This window comes from Bombina bombina, chromosome 2, assembly GCF_027579735.1.
Source record: "Bombina bombina isolate aBomBom1 chromosome 2, aBomBom1.pri, whole genome shotgun sequence".
NCBI lineage: Eukaryota > Metazoa > Chordata > Amphibia > Anura > Bombinatoridae > Bombina > Bombina bombina.
The window spans coordinates 792,353,719-792,376,367 of NC_069500.1; the positions used below are offsets into that span (position 1 = coordinate 792,353,719).

General features: G+C 43.1%; 1 protein-coding gene across 1 annotated transcript in view; it reads left to right on the forward strand.

The window, feature by feature from the left end:
• Window positions 1–22,649, forward strand: part of CRTC1 (CREB regulated transcription coactivator 1) — an 871,795-nt gene that overhangs the window by 571,913 nt on the left and 277,233 nt on the right. Inside the window, exon 7 of the mRNA XM_053702973.1 lies at window positions 6,303–6,346. Coding sequence (XP_053558948.1) covers window positions 6,303–6,346 — 44 coding nt within the window. The remainder of the gene's footprint in view (window positions 1–6,302; window positions 6,347–22,649) is intronic.

A 22,649-nucleotide genomic window follows, 5' to 3' on the forward strand; every position in this document is an offset into this window, starting at 1 on the left:
AGTTATGACCCAGACTGGTCCTGCTTGGGTTCTGTCTCGTGGCTTATTCAGACACGTGGTGCCTATTATACCTTGCTGGTCAGGTTGGGGTGCCGAGTGCTCTTAACATTATTTATGTTCTTGTTATTTGTTTTACAAGTTTCAGCTAAACATTCTCAAGAGGACTTGTGGGTCCGTGTGACTCTCGGGATTGTTTCAGTCCTAAATAGCCGTCTCTCTGGTGACTGGGTCAGTGAATTTTGCTGCGTCACTCTGTTGCTTCCGTTACCCTCGGAACCTAGAGTATTCCTTCCCATATGGTGAGAAAATTAGAGGGTTTAGTGCCTCTCTTCCGCCGGTTGGCAGCACTGTTGCTTTAGGAAATTGTCCTTTTTGGACTTGTTCCTTTAGTGGTTCTCTTCTTTATTAAGACCTTTTGGATTGTCCATTTCTCCTTGTGGATGGGTCGCCTTCCCCAGTGTTGGAAATGCTCTGTATCTCTTTCTTGGGATAGAAGAGGTCCTAGTGGTTTTCCACTCATATGGTTCAGGTATTGCCATCCAGGTGGCATCCAAACCCATGTTTTACTGTCCTCTGACTTTGAATCTGAGGTGATGTGGAGGCTTGATGTTGCTCTGTTCGGGTGATTCGTCCTCACTCTTCTCCTTGTGTCTGGAGCTCGTGGCTAGCTGGCTCAGCATACTAATGCTCTGTGGATACTCTGTACTGTTGCAAACGGAGGGTTGCTAGTTCGATCCCTGGCGAGGTCTACTCAGCCTTTCCTCCTTTCGAGGTTGATAAAATGAGCAGCGCCTTGTGTCCCTTAGGGGTATTAGCCGCACTTTCAAGCACAGTCATGTTAATGTTGCTGGACGCCTGTTAGATCTAGTGTCCTTTTATTGCCCTGGCTCTTTGGAGTGTTGGGCTCCTGCAAGGGGTGGTCTCTTTCCTTTAGGTCGGGACTTGCAAGGGCTTCTTGCTCGTTGTTGTTATTATTATTATTATTCTTTATTTATAAAGCGCCAACAGATTCCGCAGCACTGTCCATAGGTAACAAAGATAAAATGACAGCACAATATGAGACACCAGACAAAATTTAACAAACAAATACAGGGGGAATTGGGAGCCCTGTTCCTGTGGGAACTTACAATCTAGATGGGTAGGAGGGTGAGAAACAGGAGGTGGGGACTGCAACAGTGGGAATGATGTTAGTGTGGAGTTAGATAAGGGCAACTATTAGGCAAGTGGAATTCATTAGTTACTTATCTGGTGATAGGCTTCCCTGAACAAGAAGGTCTTTAGGGAGCGTTTAAAGGAGGAGAGGTTGGGGGAAGTCTGACAGCTCGAGGAAGTGCGTTCCAGATGGTTGGTGCAGCATGAGAGGAGGTGATGGTAGAAGAGGCAAGGAGTTGATCATTGTTGGATCTTAGGGTACGGGCTGGAGTATATTTTTTGATGAGTGAGGACAGGTTTGGGGGGGCTACATTGGTAAGGGCTTTGTAGGTCAGAGTGAGAATTTTGAATTCTGCTGTGAATGGGGAGCCAGTGAAGGGACTTGCAGAGGGGTGCAGCGGATACAGAGCGTCGGATTAGGTGGACTAGCCTAGCAGAGGCATTTAGGATGGATTGAAGGGGGAGAGGCGGGAGAGAGGAAGGCCAGTTAGTAGGTTGTTACAGTAGTCAGGAAATTACTAGGGAATGGATTAGCTGTTTAGTAGTTTCAGCACTCAGAAAAGGACGAATTTTGGAGATATTGCGTAGGTGGTTGCGACAGGATGAAGAGAGCGATTGGATGTGGTGTATAAAGGACAGATTGGAGTCAAGTGAAACTTCTAGGCAGAGGACTTGGGGTGATGGGGAGATAGTGGTGTCACCAACAGTGATAGTAAAGTTAGAAACTGGAGTAGAATTAGTTGGGGGAATTAGAAGAAGCTCAGTCTTGGACATGTTGATTTTTAGGTGGTGAGAGGCCATCCAGGAAGAAATGCCAGATAAGCAGTCGCTGATGTGGGAAAGGACAGAAGGAGAGAGTGCAGGGGTGGATAGGTAGATCTGAGTATCATCAGCATAGAGGTGATAGTTGAAGCCATAGCTACTGATAAGTTTACCCAGTGAGGAAGTATAAATAGAGAAGAGTAGAGGGCCTAGAACAGAGCTTTGAGGTACTCCAACAGACGGAGGCAATGGAGAGAAGTCGCCGCCAGCAAATGAGACAGAAAAGGACCTATTAGAGAAATAAGAGTGGATCCAGGAGAGGGCAATGTCACAGAGCCCAAGGGAGCTGAGAGTCCGTAGGAGGAGGGGATGGTCAACAGTGTCAAAGGCAGCAGACAGGTCAAGTAAGATAAGTATAGAATAGTGGCCGTTCTTTTTTAGCAGAAAGAAGATCGTTAGTATCCTGGGTGAGGGCAGTCTCAGTTGAGTGTTGGGGACGGAAGCCAGATTGCAGGGGCCAAAGCAATGAGTTGGAGGATAGGAAGTGTGTTAGGCGATCGAAAACTAGTTTTTCCAGGACTTTAGAAGCTAGCGGAAGTAGTGATATGGGGCGGTAGTTTGCAGGAGAATTGGGGTTGAGGGAGGGTTTTTTGAGGATGGGGGTGACCTTTGCATGTTTGAAGGATGATGGAAATGAACCAGTAGTAAGGGATCGGTTGAATATGTGAGTACGAGCTGGGGTGAGGGTAGAGTACAGAGAAGGTATTAGATGTGAAGGAATGAGGTCAAGTGGGCAGGTAGTGAGGTGTGAGGAAGATATTAAGGAACTCACTTCATTCTCAGTGTTTGGGGGGAAGGTACTGAGAGTGTTGGAGGGGGTGACCGGGGGCGGAGATGGAAGGTTGCAGTTTTGTGGTGGGATGTTACTTCGGATGGTAAGTGTTTTTTGAAAAAGTAGTCTGCCAAGTCTTGAACACTAAAGTCAGATGAAGGTGGTGGTGCAGGTGGAGAGTGTTGAAAGTTGAGAAGAGACGTCTAGGGTTTGAGGAGTGAGAAGATATGAGAGGAGAGAAGTAGTTTTGCTTGGCTAAGTGAAGGGCAGAGGAGTAAGAATAAAGAATTAACTTATAGTTTAGGAAATCGGGTTCAGGGCGGAATTTCCTCCAGGCACGTTCAGCAGCACAGGATCATTTTTGTAGATAGCGTGTTTGCTGAGAGTGCCTGGGCTGGAGCTGACGACGTGGGGTTTTCCATATTTGTGGAGGAACAAGGGTATCGAATGCAAAGGAGAGAGTATTTTTATAGTGGCTTGTAGCAAGGTCAGGGCAGGATACCGTGGAAGTGTGGGGAAGGCGTTTTTGAAGAAGGTTAAAAATTTGGAGAGGATCCACAGTGTGCAGATTTCTACAGGTGCGGAGGCAGGGGGTAGAAATAGGTTTAGCCTGTACATCGAGATTATATGTGAGCAGATGGTTGTCTGAGATGGGAAATGGGCGACAGGTGACATCAGAAGGGGGGCAGAGGTAGGAGAATACCAGATCAAGAGAGTGTCCATCACGGTGAGTAGGGAATAGGGTGGTTTGTTAGAGACTAAAGGAGTTTGTGAGTGAGAGAAGTTTAGAGGCAGCAGGGGCAGATGGGTTAATCAATGGGGATGTTGAAGTCCCCTAGGATTAGAGCAGGTGTATTTGTAGAGAGAAAGTTAGAAAGCCAGGCAGCAAAGTTGTGGAGGAATTGGGAGGTTGGTCCAGGGGGGCGATAGATAACTGCCACCTTGAGGGAGAGGGGGAAAAAATGCGGATGCAGTGGACTTCAAAGGATGAGATGGATGAGGATGGAGGTGCTGATAGGAGCAGGAGGGGGATAGTAAGATTCCAACACTGCCACCATGTCTCTCTCCTGGCCTAGGTGTGTGGCTAAAGTGGAGACCGCTAGAGTAGCAATGGAAGCAGTGTCAGAGGAAGAAAGCCAGGTTTCAGTGATTGCTAGAAGATTGAAAGCGTTAGAAACAAACAGGTCGTGAACAGTTGTAAGTTTGTTACAGACAGAGCATGCATTCCAGAGGGCACAAGAAAAGAGAGGGGATAAGCGCTGTGGGTTAATGAAGATGAGATTGTTGGAATCACGTGACCTTGAGTTTGTATTGTGGGGGACTGAGCGAGAGTGTAAAAGTGGGGTGATTGCTGCAGGGCCAGGGTTAGGAGAGATGTCACCAGAAGTAAGCAGTAGTAGCAGTGAGAGTATCAGAAGGTGAAAGTGAAACTTGTAGGAGCGCGTATGACTAGACACAGGAGAGTCTAGAGTAGTTCATGAGAGGACAGCATAAGGGATGAGAGAACGAAGGGAGAGATAAGGATAGTGTGGGGATTATTGATGTTATAAGGGCATGCAGTGAGTTTTAGGAAGATGGCAGACAGAGCAGAAAGGACATAGAGAGCATTGTGCTGGTGTATAGTTAGTAAGGATTACCTGTTAGTGGGGTCTGTAGTTTTTATCCAGGTTATTCTGGGGGTTTTTCCCTGGGAGGTCTGTTTTTTATATTAAACGAGGGATTTATGTTCCTGGAAGATTGTTTAATCTAAACATTTATGGGGCCCGGGCTTCTTGTCCTGACCTTCCGGTTTTACTCAGCGTTTTCTCTTTGTGGATCCCGCTGTGGTGTTTTAAGGGGTTCTTCCGTGTTTTTTCAGTGACGTGGCCTTGTGTCCTCTCGGTTCTTCCTACGACTTCCTGTCTTATGGACAGGTGTTTATTGACGCTCACCTCTTCAGGGGGCTTGTTGTCTTCCTTACGGAGGTATGGTTTCCTTTTTAGGGGCCTCTCCTGTGTTCAGGAGGTTGGAACAGATGTTTCAGGGATTGGTCTGCTCTTTGAGTTGTTACTTTCCATCTGGGGAGTTGTTGGCTCCGCATTGAGACTTAGTCGGGTGGCCTTGCTAGATCTCCTTGGGTCTAACGCCTGCTCGATTGTCTTTAGGTTGAAGTGGCTGTGTCCATTCTTCCGCCCTTTTGGGGGCCAGTCTTGAGGTTCCTTTCGGTTCCCTTGCTTTCAGATCTGCCGTTGCTTGGGCTGGTCTGGCTAGGTGTAGATCTGAAATCTGGTGTTCATCCTCAAGTCTTGGGTGTGACAGTGCTGTTGCATGATGTTTGGGAGATGTTTCTTCTCCTTGATGATGCCCGGTTGCTCCTTGTGGTGGGTTGGGTGTCGTCTCCCCTTATTCTCGAGATCCATTCGGGTCTCTGTGGACTTGGCCTTTGTTTTGAAGAGTTTTTTTTCCTTTGGATTTTTCTGTGCCTTTTAGGTATCCCTTTGGCTTACCCTTGTCCTCTCCCTTTTGGGGATTTTGGTACTATACTAGTAAGGGGACCGACTGCTGGGCGACGGTTCTCTTGGAGGAGTGTTGGCTCAGTGAGTCTGCTTGCGGTCTAGTTAGGCTTTCGGACTATCTGCGGGTCAGTGCCCTTGGGGCCTTTTCCTTCTAGTTCTTTTGCCCGGCTCTGATGAAGCAGGGTTTGGTTGGGTTGTGTTTTTTTCAGGCCTGGTGCCCTCAGAATGGGCCTCCTAGTGTACCCTCCCGTTTTGGCATTTAGTGTCCTCTATAGCTTGGGTATTGTTTTCCCAAAAGTAATGAATGCAGCTGTGGACTCTTTCCATTTATGAAGAAAAACTTAAATTATGCTTACCTGATAATTTTCTTTTCTTCAGATGGAAAGAGTCCACAACTCCCCACCCGTATTTTTTCTTATTTTTTTATTCTTCTGGCACCTTTTCACCTTGGTATTTCTTCTACTGTTCCTTGTTCCTCTGCAAAATGACTGGGGGATGAGGAAAGTGGGAGGAGTATTTAAGCCTTTGACTGGGGTGTCTGTTATCAAATTTGCTTTTCTTTCTTGGTGTCCTTTGTTGAAAGTTAGACCAAGGTAGGCTTTGGAGCACCAAATGCACTATTGGGATCTAGATGGTGATTGGTGGCTACACATATGTCTCTTAGTTTGAATCACCAGAGATATTCAGTTATCTCCCAGTAATACATTGCTGCTCTGCTCTAGAGCTGACTTTAACTACGTATTTAACCCAATTGTACTTTTTTTTTGCACTATAGCTGAGGGGGGGGGGGGGGGAGATAAAAGCAAATATTGGTTTCATTTCTGAAACTTGATGCTAGTAAACTTTGTTACTGTGAGACTGCTGCGGTTAGAATCCATAGCACATTAAAATAACAAAATGTATTTTTTCACCTTTTAGCTCTTCTAGCAGAATAGGAATGGTACATGATATTGCACTGACTGTATTTTATTACTTAAAATAATATAAAAACGATTGTCTTAAAAAAACAACCATTTGTGGTGTTAAAATTCAATGTTGTTTAATTGTTTCCTTTTATTTAGACGGGACCTTCAAGACCTAAATCATGTGAAGTTCCTGGAATAAAGTAAGTGGAATATGCTTTTTATGTATTTGAACTTTAGACAACATTTTTATTTGCATTTGTATTCATTAAAATACTATAAATGTATGCTGCTCTTTAAATGAGACAGTGCAGCAAACCTAAATGCAAAAATTGCAACAATAAGATTCAGAATAGTAGAGAAACTCCTTTCTGCCAGAGAGCTTGTTGTCTATCTGATTCTTGTATTGGAGATAGATATTTTACTAAAAAGGTCAATGTGGTCAGTGTTGTCTTTTTTTTTATTTTTTTTTATTTTGCATTTATAATTAAAATAAAAATATTTATTCCTTAACTCCTTAGTGACCAGAACGATTTAAAAACATTTACCGTTAAGGACCAGGGCTATTTTTACATTTCTGCTGTGTTTGTGTTTAGCTGTAATTTATTTTACAAGATACGATGAGTCCACGGATTTCATCCTTACTTGTGGGATGCCGCCTCCTGGTCAGCAGGAGGAGACAAAGAGCTCCACAGCAGAGCTGCATATATAGCTCCGCCCTTCCCTCCCACTCCAGTCATTCTCTTTGCCTGTGTTAGTGATAGGAAGAGGTAAAGTGAGGTGTTAGTTTTTAGTTGCTTCAATCAAGAGTTTATTATTTTTTAAGTAGTACCTAAGTGTGCTACTGTGTGATATGGTGTAGCCTAGACCAAATCACTCTCTTCAGTTAATAAGAGAAGCATTTGGTGGCTTCAAAGCAATGAGAACTGGTGGGACATAATTCTCACTGCTCCTCCCATACTTGTGCTGAACGTCTGTTGATGGTCTTAGAAAATGTTAACTAAGACCCTTCTGTCTTCACAGGACCCCAGGAGGAAGAAATAATCCTCTTGATGCTGTGAGACTCTCATGCTGTTCCTCAGCATAGAGGTAACTGCAGTCTTTATTTCTGGGGCTCGGCAACATATCTCAGAATTGGCTGTACTCTGCCTTTCTGTTAGGGGTTATGGAGCTTCCCTTTTAACAGGTGTGGGTTATCATTTCTTTCATGTAATTGGCAAGAGTCCATGAGCTAGTGACATATGGGATATACAATCCTACCAGGAGGGGCAAAGTTTCCAAACCTCAAAATGCCTATAAATACACCCCTCACCACACCCACAATTCAGTTTTACAAACTTTGCCTCCTATGGAGGTGGTGAAGTAAGTTTGTGCTAAGATTTCTACGTTGATATGCGCTTCTCAGCATTGTTGAAGCCCGATTCCTCTCAGAGTACAGTGAATGTCAGAGGGACGTGAAGGGAGTATCACTTATTGAATACGATGATTTCCCTAACGGGGGTCTATTTCATAGGTTCTCTGTTATCGGTCGTAGAGATTCATCTCCTACCTCCCTTTTCAGATCGACGATATACTCTCAATTTACCATTACCTCTACTGATAACTGTTTCAGTACTGGTTTGGCTATCTGCTATATGTGGATGGGTGTCTTTTGGTAAGTATGGTTTTTATTACTTAAGGCACCTCAGCTATGGTTTGGCACTTTATGCATTTATATAAAGTTCTAAATATATGTATTGTACTTATATTTGCCATGAGTCAGGTTCATGTATTTCCTTCTGCAGACTGTCAGTTTCATATTTGGGTAATATAAACATCTTTTAAAAAAAAAAAAATTCTTACCTGGGGTTTAGTCTTTTTTCAATTGACTACTTCTTGCAAATTGCGGGTGGCATTAGGCCCGCGGGTGCGTCAAATGCTAAACTTTATTGCTTCATTCTTGGCGCGAAAATATTTTTGGCGTGGAAAAATACATCTGATGCAACTTCATCATTTCCGGGGTCATACTTGACACTGAGACCTTTCACACGATTGCGTCATTAGTGATACAAGTGTGCCATTTCCGGTTCTTTTTGGCACCAAAAAGTTTACGTTACGTTGTACGTCATACTTGGCGCAAACTTTTTCATCATTTCAATACCCCATTGATATTTGCCTCTTGCTTTTTTCTCTATCAGAGGCCTATGCTATTTGCATTTTTTTCCCATTCCTGAAACTGTCATATAAGGAAATAGATAATTTTGCTTTATATGTTGTTTTTTCTCTTACATTTTGCAAGATGTCTCAATCTAATCCTGCCTCAGAAGTTTCTGCTGGAACATTGCTGCCTGACATCGGTTCTACCAAAGCTAAGTGCATTTGTTGTAAAATTGTTGAAATTATTTCACTGAATGTCATTTGTAATAGTTGTCATGATAAACTTTTACATGCAGATAGTGTATCCATCAGTAATAGTACATTGCCAGTTGTAGTTCCTTCAACTTCTAGTGTGCATGATATACCTGTAAATTTTAAAGAATTTGTTTCTGATTCTATTTTGAAGGCTTTGTCTGCATTTCCACCTTTTAATAAACGTAAAAGGTCTTTTAAAACTTCTCATTTAGTTGATGAAATTTCAAATGACCAACAACATAATTATTTATCCTCTTCTGATGAGGATCTATCTGATACAGAAGATCCTTCCTCAGACATTGACACTGACAAATCTACTTATTTATTTAAAATAGAGTATATGCGTTCTTTATTAAAAGAAGTGTTAATTACTTTGGATATTGAGGTAACCAGTCCTTTTGACGTTCAGTCTAATAAACGTTTAAATGCTGTTTTTAAACATCCTGTGGTTTCTCCAGGGGTTTTTCCTATTCCTGAGGCTATTTCTGATATGATTTCTAGGGAATGGAGTAAGCCAGGTACTTCTTTTATTCCTTCTTCAAGGTTTAAAAAATTGTATACTTTACCAGCAAAATCTATAGAGTTTTGGGAAAAAATCCCCAAAGTTGATGGGGCTATTTCTACTCTTGCTAAACGTACCACTATTCCTATGGAAGATAGTACTTCCTTTAAGGATCCTTTAGATAGGAAGCTTGAATCTTATCTAAGGAAGGCCTATTTATATTCAGGTCATCTTCTCAAACCTGCAATTTCTTTGGCTGATGTTGCGGCTGCATCAACTTTCTGGTTGGAGAATTTAGCGCAACAGGAATTGGATTCTGACTTATTTAGCATTATTCGCTTAATGCAATATGCTAATCATTTTGTGATGCCATTTTTGATATTATTAAAATTGATGTTAGATCCATGTCTTTAGCTATACTAGCTAGAAGAGCTTTGTGGCTTAAATCTTGGAATGCTGATATGACATCTAAATCTAGATTACTATCTCTTTCTTTCCAAGGTAATAATTTATTTGGTTCTCAGTTGGATTCTATTATTTCAACTGTCACTGGGGGAAAGGGAGTTTTTCTGCCTCAGGATAAAAAACCTAAGGGTAAATCTAAGGCTTCTAACCGTTTTCGTTCCTTTCGTCAGAATAAGGAACAAAAAAACCCTCAATCCTCCCCCCAAGGAGTCTGCTTCCAATTGGAAGCCTTCCTCAAATTGGAATAAATCCAAGCCATTTAGGAAACCAAAGTCAGCCCCTAAGTCCGCATGAAGGTGCGGCCCTCATTCCAGCTTAGCTGGTAGGGGGCAGATTAAGGTTTTTCAAGGATATTTGGATAAAATCTGTCCAAAATCAATGGATTCAGAGCATTGCCTCTCAAGGGTATTGAATAGGATTCAGAGTAAGACCTCCTGTGAGAAGATTTTTTTCTCTCACGTATCCCAGTAAATCCAGTGAAAGCTCAGGCTTTCCTGAAGTGTGTTTCAGACCTGGAGTCTTCAGGGGTAATCATGCCAGTTCCTCCTCAGGAACAAGGTTTGGGGTTTTATTCAAATCTATTCATTGTACCAAAGAAGGAAAATTTATTCAGACCAGTTCTGGATCTGAAAACTTTGAATCGTTATGTAAGAGTACCAACTTTCAAGATGGTGACTATAAGGACTATTCTGCCTTTTGTTCAGCAAGGACATTATATGTCCGCAATAGACTTGCAGGATGCATACCTTCATATTCTGATTCATCCAGAACATTATCGGTTTCTGAGATTCTCTTTTCTAAACAAGCATTAGCAATTTGTTGCTCTTCCATTTGGCCTAGCAACAGCTCCAAGAATCTTTTCAAAGGTTCTGGGTGCCCTACTCTCTGTAATCAGAGAACAGGGTATTGCGGTGTTTGCTTATTTGGACGATATCTTGGTTCTAGCTCATTCTTTATGTACTGCAGAATCTCACACAAATCAACTAGTGTTGTTTCTTCGGAAATATGGTTGGAGTATCAATTTACCAAAAAGTTTCTTGATTCCTCAGACAAGGGTCACCTTTTTAGGCTTCCAGATAGATTCAGTGTCCATGACTCTGTCTCTGACAAGAGACGTTTAAAATTGGTTGCAGCATGCCGGCACCTTCAGTCTCAGTCATTCCCTTCAGTGGCTATGTGCATGGAAGTTTTAGGTCTCATGACTGCAGCATCGGACGCGATCCCCTTTGCTCGTTTTCACATGAGACCTCTACAGCTTTGTATGCTGAATCAATGGTGCAGGGATTATACAAAGATATCGCAATAAATATCCTTAAATCCCAATGTACGACACTCTCTGACATGTGGACTGTGATCACAACAGATGCGAGTCTTTCAGGTTGGGGAGCTGTTTGGGGATCTCTGACAGCATAAGGGGTTTGGAAATCTCAAGAGGCGAGATTACCAATAAATATTTTAGAACTCCGTGCAATTCTCAGAGCTCTTCAGTTTTGGCCTCTGCAAAATAGAGAACCGTTCATTTGTTTTCAGACAGACAATATTACAACAGTGGCATATGTCAATCATCAGGGTTGGACTCACAGTCCCCAAGCTATGAAAGAAGTATCTTGGATACTTGTTTCGGCGGGAATCCAGCTCTTGTCTAATCTCTGCGGTGCATATCTCAGGTGTAGACAATTGGGAGGCGGATTATCTCAGCCGCCAGACTTTACATCCAGAGGAGTGGTCTCTCTATCCAGATGTGTTTTCTCAGATTGTTCAGTTGTGGGGTCTTCCAGAGATAGATCTCATGGCCTCTCATCTAAACAAGAAACTTCCCAGATACCTGTCCAGGCCCAGGGATGTTCAGGCGGAAGCAGTGGATGCGCTGACACTTCCTTGGTGTTATCATCCTGCTTACATTTTCCCGCCTCTAGTTCTCCTTTCAAGAGTGATCTCCAAAATCATCATGGAAGAATCATTTGTATTGCTGGTGGCTCCAGCATGGCCACACAGGTTTTGGTATGCGGATCTGGTTCGGATGTCCAGTTGCCCACCTTGGCCACTTCCGTTATGGCCAGAACTACTATCTCAAGGTCCGTTTTTCCATCAGGATCTCAAATCATTAAATTTGAAGGTATGGAAATTGAACGCTTAGTACTAAGTCATAGTGGTTTCTCTGACTCAGTGATTAATACTATGTTACAAGCTCGTAAATCTGTCTCTAGAAAGATTTATTATAGGGTTTGGAAGACTTGCATTTCATGGTGTTCTTCTCATAAATTCTCCTGGCATTCTTTTAGAATTCCTAGAATTTTACAGTTTCTTCAGGATGGTTTGGATAAGGGTTTGTCTGCAAGTTCCTTGAAAGGACAAATCTCTGCTCTTTCTGTTTTATTTCACAGAAAGATTGCTATACTTCCTGATATACACTGTTTTGTACAGGCTTTAATTCGTATTAAGCCTGTTATTAACTCAATTTCTCCTCCTTGGAGTCTTAATTTGGTTCTGAAGGCTTTACAGGCTCCTCCATTTGAACCTATGCATTCTTTGGACATTAAACTCCTTTCTTGGAAAGTGTTGTTCATTTTGGCCATCTCTTCTGCTAGAAGAGTTTCTGAGTTATCTGCTCTTTCTTGTGAGTCTCCTTTTTCTGATTTTTCATCAGGATAAGGCAGTTTTGCTGACTTCTTTTCAATTTTTACCTAAGGTTGTGAATTCTAACAACATTAGTAGAGAAATTGTTGTCCCTTCCTTGTGTCCTAATCCTAAGAATTCTTTGGAAAGATCCTTACATTCTTTGGATGTGGTTAGAGCTTTGAAATATTATGTGGAAGCTACTAGAGATTTCAGGAAGACTTCCAGTCTATTTGTTTTATTTTCTGGTCCTAGGAAAGGTCAGAAGGCTTCTGCTATTTCCTTGGCTTCTTGGTTGAAACTTTTGATTCATCAAGCTTATTTGGAGTCGGGTCAGGCCCCGCTTAAGAGAATTACAGCTCATTCTACTAGATCAGTCTCCACTTTGTGGGCTTTTAAGAATGACGCTTTAGTTGATCAGATTTGCAAAGCGGCAACTTGGTCCTCTTTGCATACATTTACTAAATTCTACCGTTTTGATGTATTTGCTTCCTCTGAAGCAGTTTTTGGTAGAAAAGTTCTTCAGGCAGCTGTTTCAGTTTGATTCTTCTGCTTTTGATTTAAGTTTTTTTTCTTTCAAAAATGAAATAAACTTATTTTTTTGGGTTGTGGATTAATTTTTTTCTGCAGAATATGGCTGTTTTTATTTTATTCCCTCCCTCTCTAGTGACTCTTGAGTGGAGATCCACATCTTGGGTATTAATATCCCATATGTCACTAGCTCATGGACTCTTGCCAATTACATGAAAGAAAACATAATTTATGTAAGAACTTACCTGATAAATTAATTTCTTTCATATTGGCAAGAGTCCATGAGGCCCACCCTTTTTATGGTGGTTATGATTTTTTGTATAAAGCACAATTATTTCTAAATTTCCTTTGTTGATGCTTTCTTCTCCTTTTTTATCACCCCACTGCTTGGCTATTCTTTAAACTGAATTGTGGGTGTCGTGAGGGGTGTATTTATAGGCATTTTGAGGTTTGGGAAACTTTGCCCCTCCTGGTAGGATTGTATATCCCATATGTCACTAGCTCATGGACTCTTGCCAATATGAAAGAAATTAATTTATCAGGTAAGTTCTTACATAAATTATGTTTTTTATTAAGAAATGGGATACCGACGTTTTGAACTTTTCCCCAACTCTGAGTTTAGCAATGGGCGATTATCTGATTGTTTTTGTTTGTGAATGACATATGTATGTATTGGGTACTTGTAAAGCCCGGTTAATCACCCATAAGGGTCTCAAGGCGCTGCTCATTTTATCGACCTCGGAAGGATAAAAGGCTGAGTGGACCTCGCCGGGGATCGAACCTGCAACCCTTGGGTTGCTACAGAGCTCAGCCACAGTGCCTTAGCATGCTGAGCTTTCTGTCCGGCTTACATATGGTTATGAGGTTGACGCTGGGAGTAATGCCGGAGTCGGAGGGAGATAAAATACTCTCTATCAGACTCCGGTGTATGGCGGTGCTTAAACTTGTTTTTTCTTCTGTTATGTGCGATCAGTCCACGGGTCATCATTACTTCTGGGATATAACTCCTCCCCAACAGGAAATGCAAGAGGATTCACCCAGCAGAGCTGATATAGCTCCTCCCCTCTACGTCAGTCCCAGTCATTCTCTTGCACCCAACGACTAGATAGGATGTGTGAGAGGACTATGGTGATTATACTTAGTTTTTATGACTTCAATCAAAAGTTTGTTATTTTACAATAGCACCGGAGCGTGTTATTACTTCTCTGGCAGAGTTTGAAGAAGAATCTACCAGAGTTTATTACTATGATTTTAACCGGAGTAGTTAAGATCATATTGCTGTTCTCGGCCATCTGAGGGAGGTAAAGGCTTCAGATCAGGGGACAGCGGGCAGATGAATCTGCATTGAGGTATGTAGCAGTTTTTATTTTCTGAATGGAATTGATGAAAAAATCCTGCTATACCGTTATAATGACATGTATGTATACACTTCAGTATTCTGGGAATGGTTTTTCACCGGAACTACTCTGTTAAAGGTCACTAATCCTTTTAATAAATATTGTCATGTTAAACGTTTTTGCTGGAATGTAGAATCGTTTACATTGCTGAGGTACTGAGTAAATAAATGTTTGGGCATTATTTTCCACTTGGCAGTTGTCTGCTTTAAATTGTGACAGTTTCGTTTCTCCTCACTGCTGTGTGTGAGAGGGAGGGGCCGTTTTGGCGCTCTTTTGCTACGCATCAAAAAATTCCAGTCAGCTACTATTATATTTCCTGCATGATCCGGTTCACTGACAGATCTCAGGGGTCTTCAAACTTCTTTGAAGGGAGGTACATTCTCTCAGCAGAGCTGTGAGAATTTTTATTGACTGTGAATAAAAACGTTACTCTATAATTTTTTATGTCAAATTTAGTTATTTACTAATGGGAACAAACCTTTGCTAAAAGTTGTGTTATTTTAAACTTGATGCTATAACTGTTTCAGTTCATTATCTCAACTGTCATTTAATCGTTAAAGTACCTCTTTGAGGCACAGTACGTTTTTGCTAAAAAAGATTATATCCAGGTTGCAAGTTATTGCTAGTGTGTTAAACATGTCTGACTCAGAGAATATCTGTGTCATTTGTTCCAATGCCAAGGTGGAGCCCAATAGAAATTTATGTACTAACTGTATTGATGCTACTTTAAATAAAAGTCAATTTGTACAATGTGAACAAATTTCACCAAACTGCGAGGGAAGAGTTATGCCGACTAACTCGCCTCACGCGGCAGTACCTGCATCTCCCGCCCGGGAGGTGAGTGATATTATGGCGCCTAATACATCTGGGCGGCCATTACAGATAACATTACATGATATGGCTACTGTTATGACTGAAGTTTTGTCTAAATTACCAGAACTAAGAGGCAAGCGTGATCACTCTGGGGTGAGAACAGAGTGCGCTGACAATACTAGGGCCATGTCTGATACTGCGTCACAGCTTGCAGAGCATGAGGACGGAGAGCTTCATTCTGTGGGTGACGGTTCTGATCCAAACAGATTGGATTCAGATATTTCAAATTTTAAATTTAAATTGGAGAACCTCCGTGCATTACTAGGGGAGGTCTTAGCAGCTCTCAATGATTGTAACACCGTTGCAATACCAGAGAAAATGTGTAGGTTGGATAAATACTTTGCGGTACCGGCGAGTACTGACGTTTTTCCTATACCTAAGAGATTAACTGAAATTGTTACTAAGGAGTGGGATAGACCCGGTGTGCCGTTCTCACCCCCTCCAATATTTAGAAAGATGTTTCCAATAGACGCCACTACTCGGGACTTATGGCAAACGGTCCCTAAGGTGGAGGGAGCAGTTTCTACTTTAGCTAAGCGTACCACTATCCCGGTGGAGGATAGCTGTGCTTTTTCAGATCCAATGGATAAAAAATTAGAGGGTTACCTTAAGAAAATGTTTGTTCAACAAGGTTTTATATTGCAACCCCTTGCATGTATCGCGCCGATTACGGCTGCGGCAGCATTTTGGATTGAGTCTCTGGAAGAGAACCTTAGTTCGTCTACGCTAGACGACATTATGGACAGGCTTAGAGTCCTTAAACTAGCCAATTCATTCATTTCGGAGGCCGTAGTACATTTAACTAAACTTACGGCTAAGAACTCTGGATTCGCCATACAGGCACGTAGAGCACTGTGGCTAAAATCCTGGTCAGCTGATGTTACTTCTAAGTCTAAATTACTTAATATACCTTTCAAGGGGCAGTCTTTATTTGGGCCCGGGTTGAAAGAAATTATCGCTGACATTACAGGAGGTAAGGGCCACGCCCTACCTCAAGACAAAGCCAAAGCTAAGGCTAGACAGTCTAATTTTCGTTCCTTTCGGAATTTCAAACCTGGAGCAGCGTCAACCTCCACTGCACCAAAACAGGAAGGAGCTGTTGCTCGTTACAGACAAGGCTGGAAACCTAACCAGTCCTGGAATAAGGGCAAACAGACCAGGAAACCTGCTGCTGCCCCAAAGACAGCATGAACCGAGAGCCCCCGATCCGGGACCGGATCTAGTGGGGGGCAGACTTTCTCTCTTCGCTCAGGCCTGGGCAAGAGATGTTCAGGATCCCTGGGCGCTGGAGATCATATCTCAGGGATACCTTCTAGACTTCAAATTATCTCCCCCAAAAGGGAGATTTCATCTGTCAAGGTTGTCAACAAACCAGATAAAGAAAGAAGCGTTTCTACGCTGTGTACAAGATCTGTTATTAATGGGAGTGATCCATCCAGTTCCGCGGTCGGAACAAGGACAAGGGTTCTACTCAAACCTGTTTGTGGTTCCCAAAAAAGAGGGAACTTTCAGGCCAATCTTAGATTTAAAGATTCTAAACAAATTCCTAAGAGTTCCATCGTTCAAAATGGAAACTATTCGGACAATCTTACCTATGATCCAAAAGGGTCAGTACATGACCACAGTGGATTTAAAAGATGCTTACCTTCACATACCGATTCACAAAGATCATCAACGGTATCTACGGTTTGCCTTCCTAGACAGGCACTACCAGTTTGTAGCTCTTCCATTCGGATTGGCTACGGCCCCAAGAATCTTCACAAAGGTTCTGGGCGCCCTTCTGGCGGTACTAAGACCGCGAGGGATTTCGGTAGCTCCGTACCTAGACGACATTCTAATACAAGCTTCAAGCTTTCAAACTGCCAAGTCTCATACAGAGTTAGTTCTGGCATTTCTAAGGTCGCATGGATGGAAAGTGAACGAAAAGAAAAGTTCTCTTTTTCCTCTCACAAGAGTTCCATTCTTGGGGACTCTTATAGATTCTGTAGAAATGAAGATTTACCTGACAGAAGACAGGTTAACAAGGCTTCAGGATGCATGCCGTGTCCTTCATTCCATTCAACACCCGTCAGTGGCTCAATGCATGGAGGTGATCGGCTTAATGGTAGCGGCAATGGACATAGTACCTTTTGCACGCCTACACCTCAGACCGCTGCAATTGTGCATGCTAAGTCAGTGGAATGGGGATTACTCAGATTTGTCCCCTACCCTGAATCTGAATCAAGAGACCAGAAATTCTCTTCTATGGTGGCTTTATCGGCCACACCTGTCCAGGGGGATGCCATTCAGCAGGCCAGACTGGACAATCGTAACAACAGACGCCAGCCTACTAGGTTGGGGCGCTGTCTGGAATTCTCTGAAGACTCAGGGATTATGGAATCAGGAGGAGAGTCTCCTTCCAATAAACATTCTGGAATTGAGGGCAGTTCTCAATGCCCTTCTAGCTTGGCCCCAATTAACAACTCAGGGGTTCATCAGGTTTCAGTCGGACAATATCACGACTGTAGCTTACATCAACCATCAGGGAGGGACAAGAAGCTCCCTAGCAATGATGGAAGTATCAAAGATAATTCGCTGGGCAGAGTCTCACTCTTGCCACCTGTCAGCAATCCACATCCCGGGAGTGGAGAACTGGGAGGCGGATTTCTTGAGTCGCCAGACTTTTCATCCGGGAGAGTGGGAACTTCATCCGGAGATTTTTGCCCAAATACTTCGACGTTGGGGCAAACCAGAGATAGATCTCATGGCGTCTCGCCAGAACGCCAAACTTCCTCACTACGGGTCCAGATCCAGGGATCCGGAAGCGGTTCTGATAGATGCTTTGACAGCACCTTGGAACTTCGGGATGGCTTATGTGTTTCCACCCTTCCCGCTGCTTCCTCGATTGATTGCGAAAATCAAACAAGAGAGAGCATCTGTGATTCTAATAGCGCCTGCATGGCCACGCAGGACTTGGTATGCAGATCTAGTGGACATGTCATCCTGTCCGCCTTGGTCTCTACCTCTGAGACAGGACCTTCTGATACAGGGTCCATTCAAACATCAAAATCTAACTTCTCTGAAACTGACTGCTTGGAAATTGAACGCTTGATTTTATCAAAGCGTGGTTTTTCTGAGTCGGTTATTGATACCCTGATCCAGGCTAGGAAGCCTGTTACCAGAAAGATTTACCATAAAATATGGCGCAAATACCTATACTGGTGCGAATCCAAACGTTACTCCTGGAGTAAGGTTAGGATCCCTAGGATATTGTCCTTTCTACAAGAAGGTCTAGAAAAGGGTTTATCGGCTAGTTCATTAAAGGGACAGATTTCAGCTCTGTCCATCTTGTTGCACAGGCGTCTGTCAGAAAATCCAGACGTCCAGGCTTTTTGTCAAGCTTTAGCTAGGATCAAGCCTGTGTTTAAAGCCGTTGCTCCGCCATGGAGTTTAAACTTAGTTCTTAACGTTTTACAAGGTGTTCCATTTGAACCCCTTCATTCCATTGATATAAAATTGTTATCGTGGAAAGTTCTATTTTTAATGGCTATTTCCTCGGCTCGAAGAGTCTCTGAGTTATCAGCCCTACATTGTGATTCTCCTTATCTGATCTTTCACTCAGACAAGGTAGTTCTGCGTACTAAACCTGGGTTCTTACCTAAGGTAGTTACTAACAGGAATATCAATCAAGAGATTGTTGTTCCATCCTTGTGTCCAAATCCTTCTTCAAAGAAGGAACGTCTTCTACACAATCTGGATGTAGTTCGTGCCCTCAAGTTCTACTTGCAGGCAACTAAAAATTTTCGCCAAACTTCTTCCTTGTTTGTCGTTTATTCTGGACAGAGGAGAGGTCAAAAAGCTTCTGCTACCTCTCTCTCTTTCTGGCTTCGTAGCATAATACGTTTAGCCTATGAGACTGCTGGACAGCAGCCTCCTGAAAGAATTACAGCTCACTCCACTAGAGCTGTGGCTTCCACTTGGGCCTTTAAGAATGAGGCCTCTGTTGAACAGATTTGCAAGGCTGCAACTTGGTCTTCGCTTCATACTTTTTCCAAATTTTACAAATTTGACACTTTTGCTTCTTCGGAGGCTATTTTTGGGAGAAAGGTTCTTCAGGCAGTGGTTCCTTCTATATAATGAGCCTGCCTATCCCTCCCGTCATCCGTGTACTTTTGCTTTGGTATTGGTATCCCAGAAGTAATGATGACCCGTGGACTGATCGCACATAACAGAAGAAAACATAATTTATGCTTACCTGATAAATTCCTTTCTTCTGTTGTGCGATCAGTCCACGGCCCGCCCTGTTTTTTAAGGCAGGTAAATATTTTTTAAATTATACTCCAGTCACCACTTCACCCTTGGTTACTCCTTTCTCGTTGATTCTTGGTCGAATGACTGGGACTGACGTAGAGGGGAGGAGCTATATCAGCTCTGCTGGGTGAATCCTCTTGCATTTCCTGTTGGGGAGGAGTTATATCCCAGAAGTAATGATGACCCGTGGACTGATCGCACAACAGAAGAAAGGAATTTATCAGGTAAGCATAAATTATGTTTTTCCCGGGGTGTGTTGCGTACCGCCTACGAAGGGCGGGGCCTAGTATAGAGCGCTTTAGCCGTGCAGTTGGTTTTGCTGAGTATCCGGTCGGCAGCACTTACTTACGGCTCCTAAGTCCGCTTGTTGCTAGTATATACAAGCGATCTTAGGCACGCCGTTATAGAGGATAGTTTTTTGATCAGTGGTGACTGTTAATTCGGGTGTGCCAGTGGATTGCTTTTAACAGGGTTAAGTGTGGGATAAAAACTTATACCGCAATTGCATTTTTATTTAATTCAGTAACGATCTGTACAAAATGAGACAGTTTATTTTTAAAGACACAGTGCACACGTTTTTTCGTATTACATAATTACCGGAGACACGACCAAGCTAGTTTTTGCTTTTTGCTAGCATGGATGATTTTGAACATAATACATGTCCTATGTGTTTAGATGTCATTGTGGAACCCCGGTTACGTTTTGTCCCTCATGTATTGAGAGGGCCTTACAGTGTAAAGAGCAGAATTTCTTTTATAAAAATATGTTTAAGGATTGCTCTCAGAATGATGAGATTCAGGGTATGCTGCACCTTTCTCCCCAAGCGTCACAGCCTTTAACTCCCGCTCAATCGACCCCCGTGTTCTTCAACGGTATCTGCAGCATTCACTCTGTAGGATATGGCTACAGTTATGTCATCTACTCTTTCAGAGGTTTTATCTAATTTGCCTGTGTTTCAAGGCAAACGCAGTAGAAAGAGGCCCATGTGGACCATACGACGTTTGATGCTTTAATGGCAATTTCCGATCTACCCTCCCAGGGCTCTGAATTGGGGGGTATGGAGGCTCTATCTGAGGGGGAACTTTCTGACTCAGGAAGTGTTTTGCCCCGAACAGATTAGGACCTGATGTCCTTTAGATTTAAGCTTGATCACCTCCGCCTGTTACTACAAGAGGTTTTGTTGACTCTGGACGATTGTGATTCTATTGTGGTCCCTCCAGAGAAATTGAGTAAGATGGACAAATATTTGGAGGTCCCTTCTTATTCTGACGTTTTCCCTGTTCCTAAGAGAACTTCAGAGATTATTGCTAGCGAATGGGAAAGACCGGGTATCCCGTTCTCCCTTTCTCCTATTTTTAAGAAAATGTACCCTATAGCTGACACCGTTCGAGATTCTTGGCAGACGATCCCTAAGGTGGAGGGAACTATTTCTACTCTGGCTTAGCGTAAGACTATTCCTATCGAGGACAGTTGTGCTTTCAAAGACCCTATGGATAAGAAATTGGAGGGTCTCCTCAAAAAACTCTATATTCATCAGGGGTTTCTATTGCAACCAGTGGCCTGCATTGTGACGGTCACGACTGCGGCTGCCTTTTGGTTTGACGCTCTAGAAAAGTCTCTCAGATCTGAGACTCCTTTGGAAGAAATACAGGATAGAATTAAGGCTCTTAAATTGGCTTATTCCTTTATTACGGATGCAGCCTTTCAGATCACTAAATTGGCGGCTAAGAGTTCGGGATTCTCCATCTTAGCACGCAGAGCCTTATGGCTAAAGTCTTGGTCTGCGGATGTGTCCTCTAAATCTAAGCTTTTGGCTATTCCTTACAAGGGAAAGGGACCTGTTCGGGTCTGACTTGAAGGAGATCATTTCTGACATTACGGGAGGTAAGGTTCACCTCCTCCCTCAAGATAAAACATCTAAGCAAAGGGGACGACAGAGTAATTTTCGTTCCTTTCGAAATTTCAAGGGAGTCCCCTCTTCCACTAAACAGGAAGGGAATTTTTCACAAGCCAAGCCCACCTGGAGACCTAACCAGGCTTGGAACAAGGGTAAACAACCCAAGAAGCCTGCTGCTACTACCAAGACAGCATGAAGGGGCGGCCCCTAATCCGGGACCAGAACTAGTAGGGGGCAGACTTTCTCTCTTTGTCCAGGCTTGGATAAGAGACGTTCAGGATCCCTGGACACTAGAAATCGTGTCTCAAGGGTATCAGTTGGAGTTCAGAAATTCCTTCCCCAGAGGAAGGTTTCTTCTTTCACGATTGTCTGTAGACCAGATAAAAAGAGATGCGTTCTTACGCTGTGTAAAAGACCTCTCCTCCATGGGAGTAATTTGTCCCGTTCCAATACAGGAACAGGGGCAGGGGTTTTACTCAAATCTTTTTGTAGTTCCCAAAAAAAGAGGGAACGTTCCGACCCATTTTAGATCTCAAGTCTAAACAAGTTTCTCAGAGTTCCATCCTTCAAGATGGAGACTATTCTGACAATTCTTCCATTGATCCAGGAGGGTCAATATATGACTACCGTGGACTTAAAGGATGCATATCTTCATATTCCTATCCACAGAGATCACCACAAATTCCTGAGGTTTGCCTTTCTGGACAAACATTTTCAGTTTGTGGCCCTTCCTTTCGGTCTGGCCACGGCACCCAGAATCTTCACAAAGGTTCTAGGGTCTCTGCTGGCGGTTCTCAGGCCGCGGGGCATTGCAGTGGCGCCTTATCTGGATGATATTCTGATCCAGGCGTCGTCTTATCAGCTGACAAAGTCTAATACCGACACTGTTCTGTCTTTTCTAAGGACTCACGGGTGGAAGGTGAATCTAGAAAAGAGTTCCCTAATTCCACAGACAAGGATTCCTTTCCTGGGAACTCTAATCGACTCTCCATCCATGAAAATCTTTTTGACAGAAGTCAGAAAGTTAAAGATTCTGAATACATGCCGATCTCTTTAGTCCAACCCTCGGCCATCAGTGGCTCAGTGCATGGAGGCAATTGGGTTGATGGTGGCTGCAATGGACATCATTCCGTTTGCTCGTTGTCAACTCAGACCTCTACAACTGAGCATGCTCAGATAATTGAATGAAGATTATGCAAATTAGTCTCCTCAAATAGATCTGGATCAGGAGACAAGGGACTCTCTTCTTTGGTGGTTGTTGCTGGATCATCTGTCCCAGGGGACATGCTTCCGCAGACCCTCATGGGAGATAGTGACAATGGATGCCAGTCTGATGGGATGGGGAGCAGTCTGGAATTCCTTGAAAGCTCAAGGCGTGTGGACTCTATCGGAGTCTCCACTTCCCATCAACATTCTGGAGTTGAGAGCCATATTCAATGCGCTTCAGGCTTGGCCTCAGTTGGCTTCGATCAAATTCATCAGATTCCAGTCGGACAACATCACGACTGTAGCTTACATCAATCATCAGGGAGGAACAAGGAGTT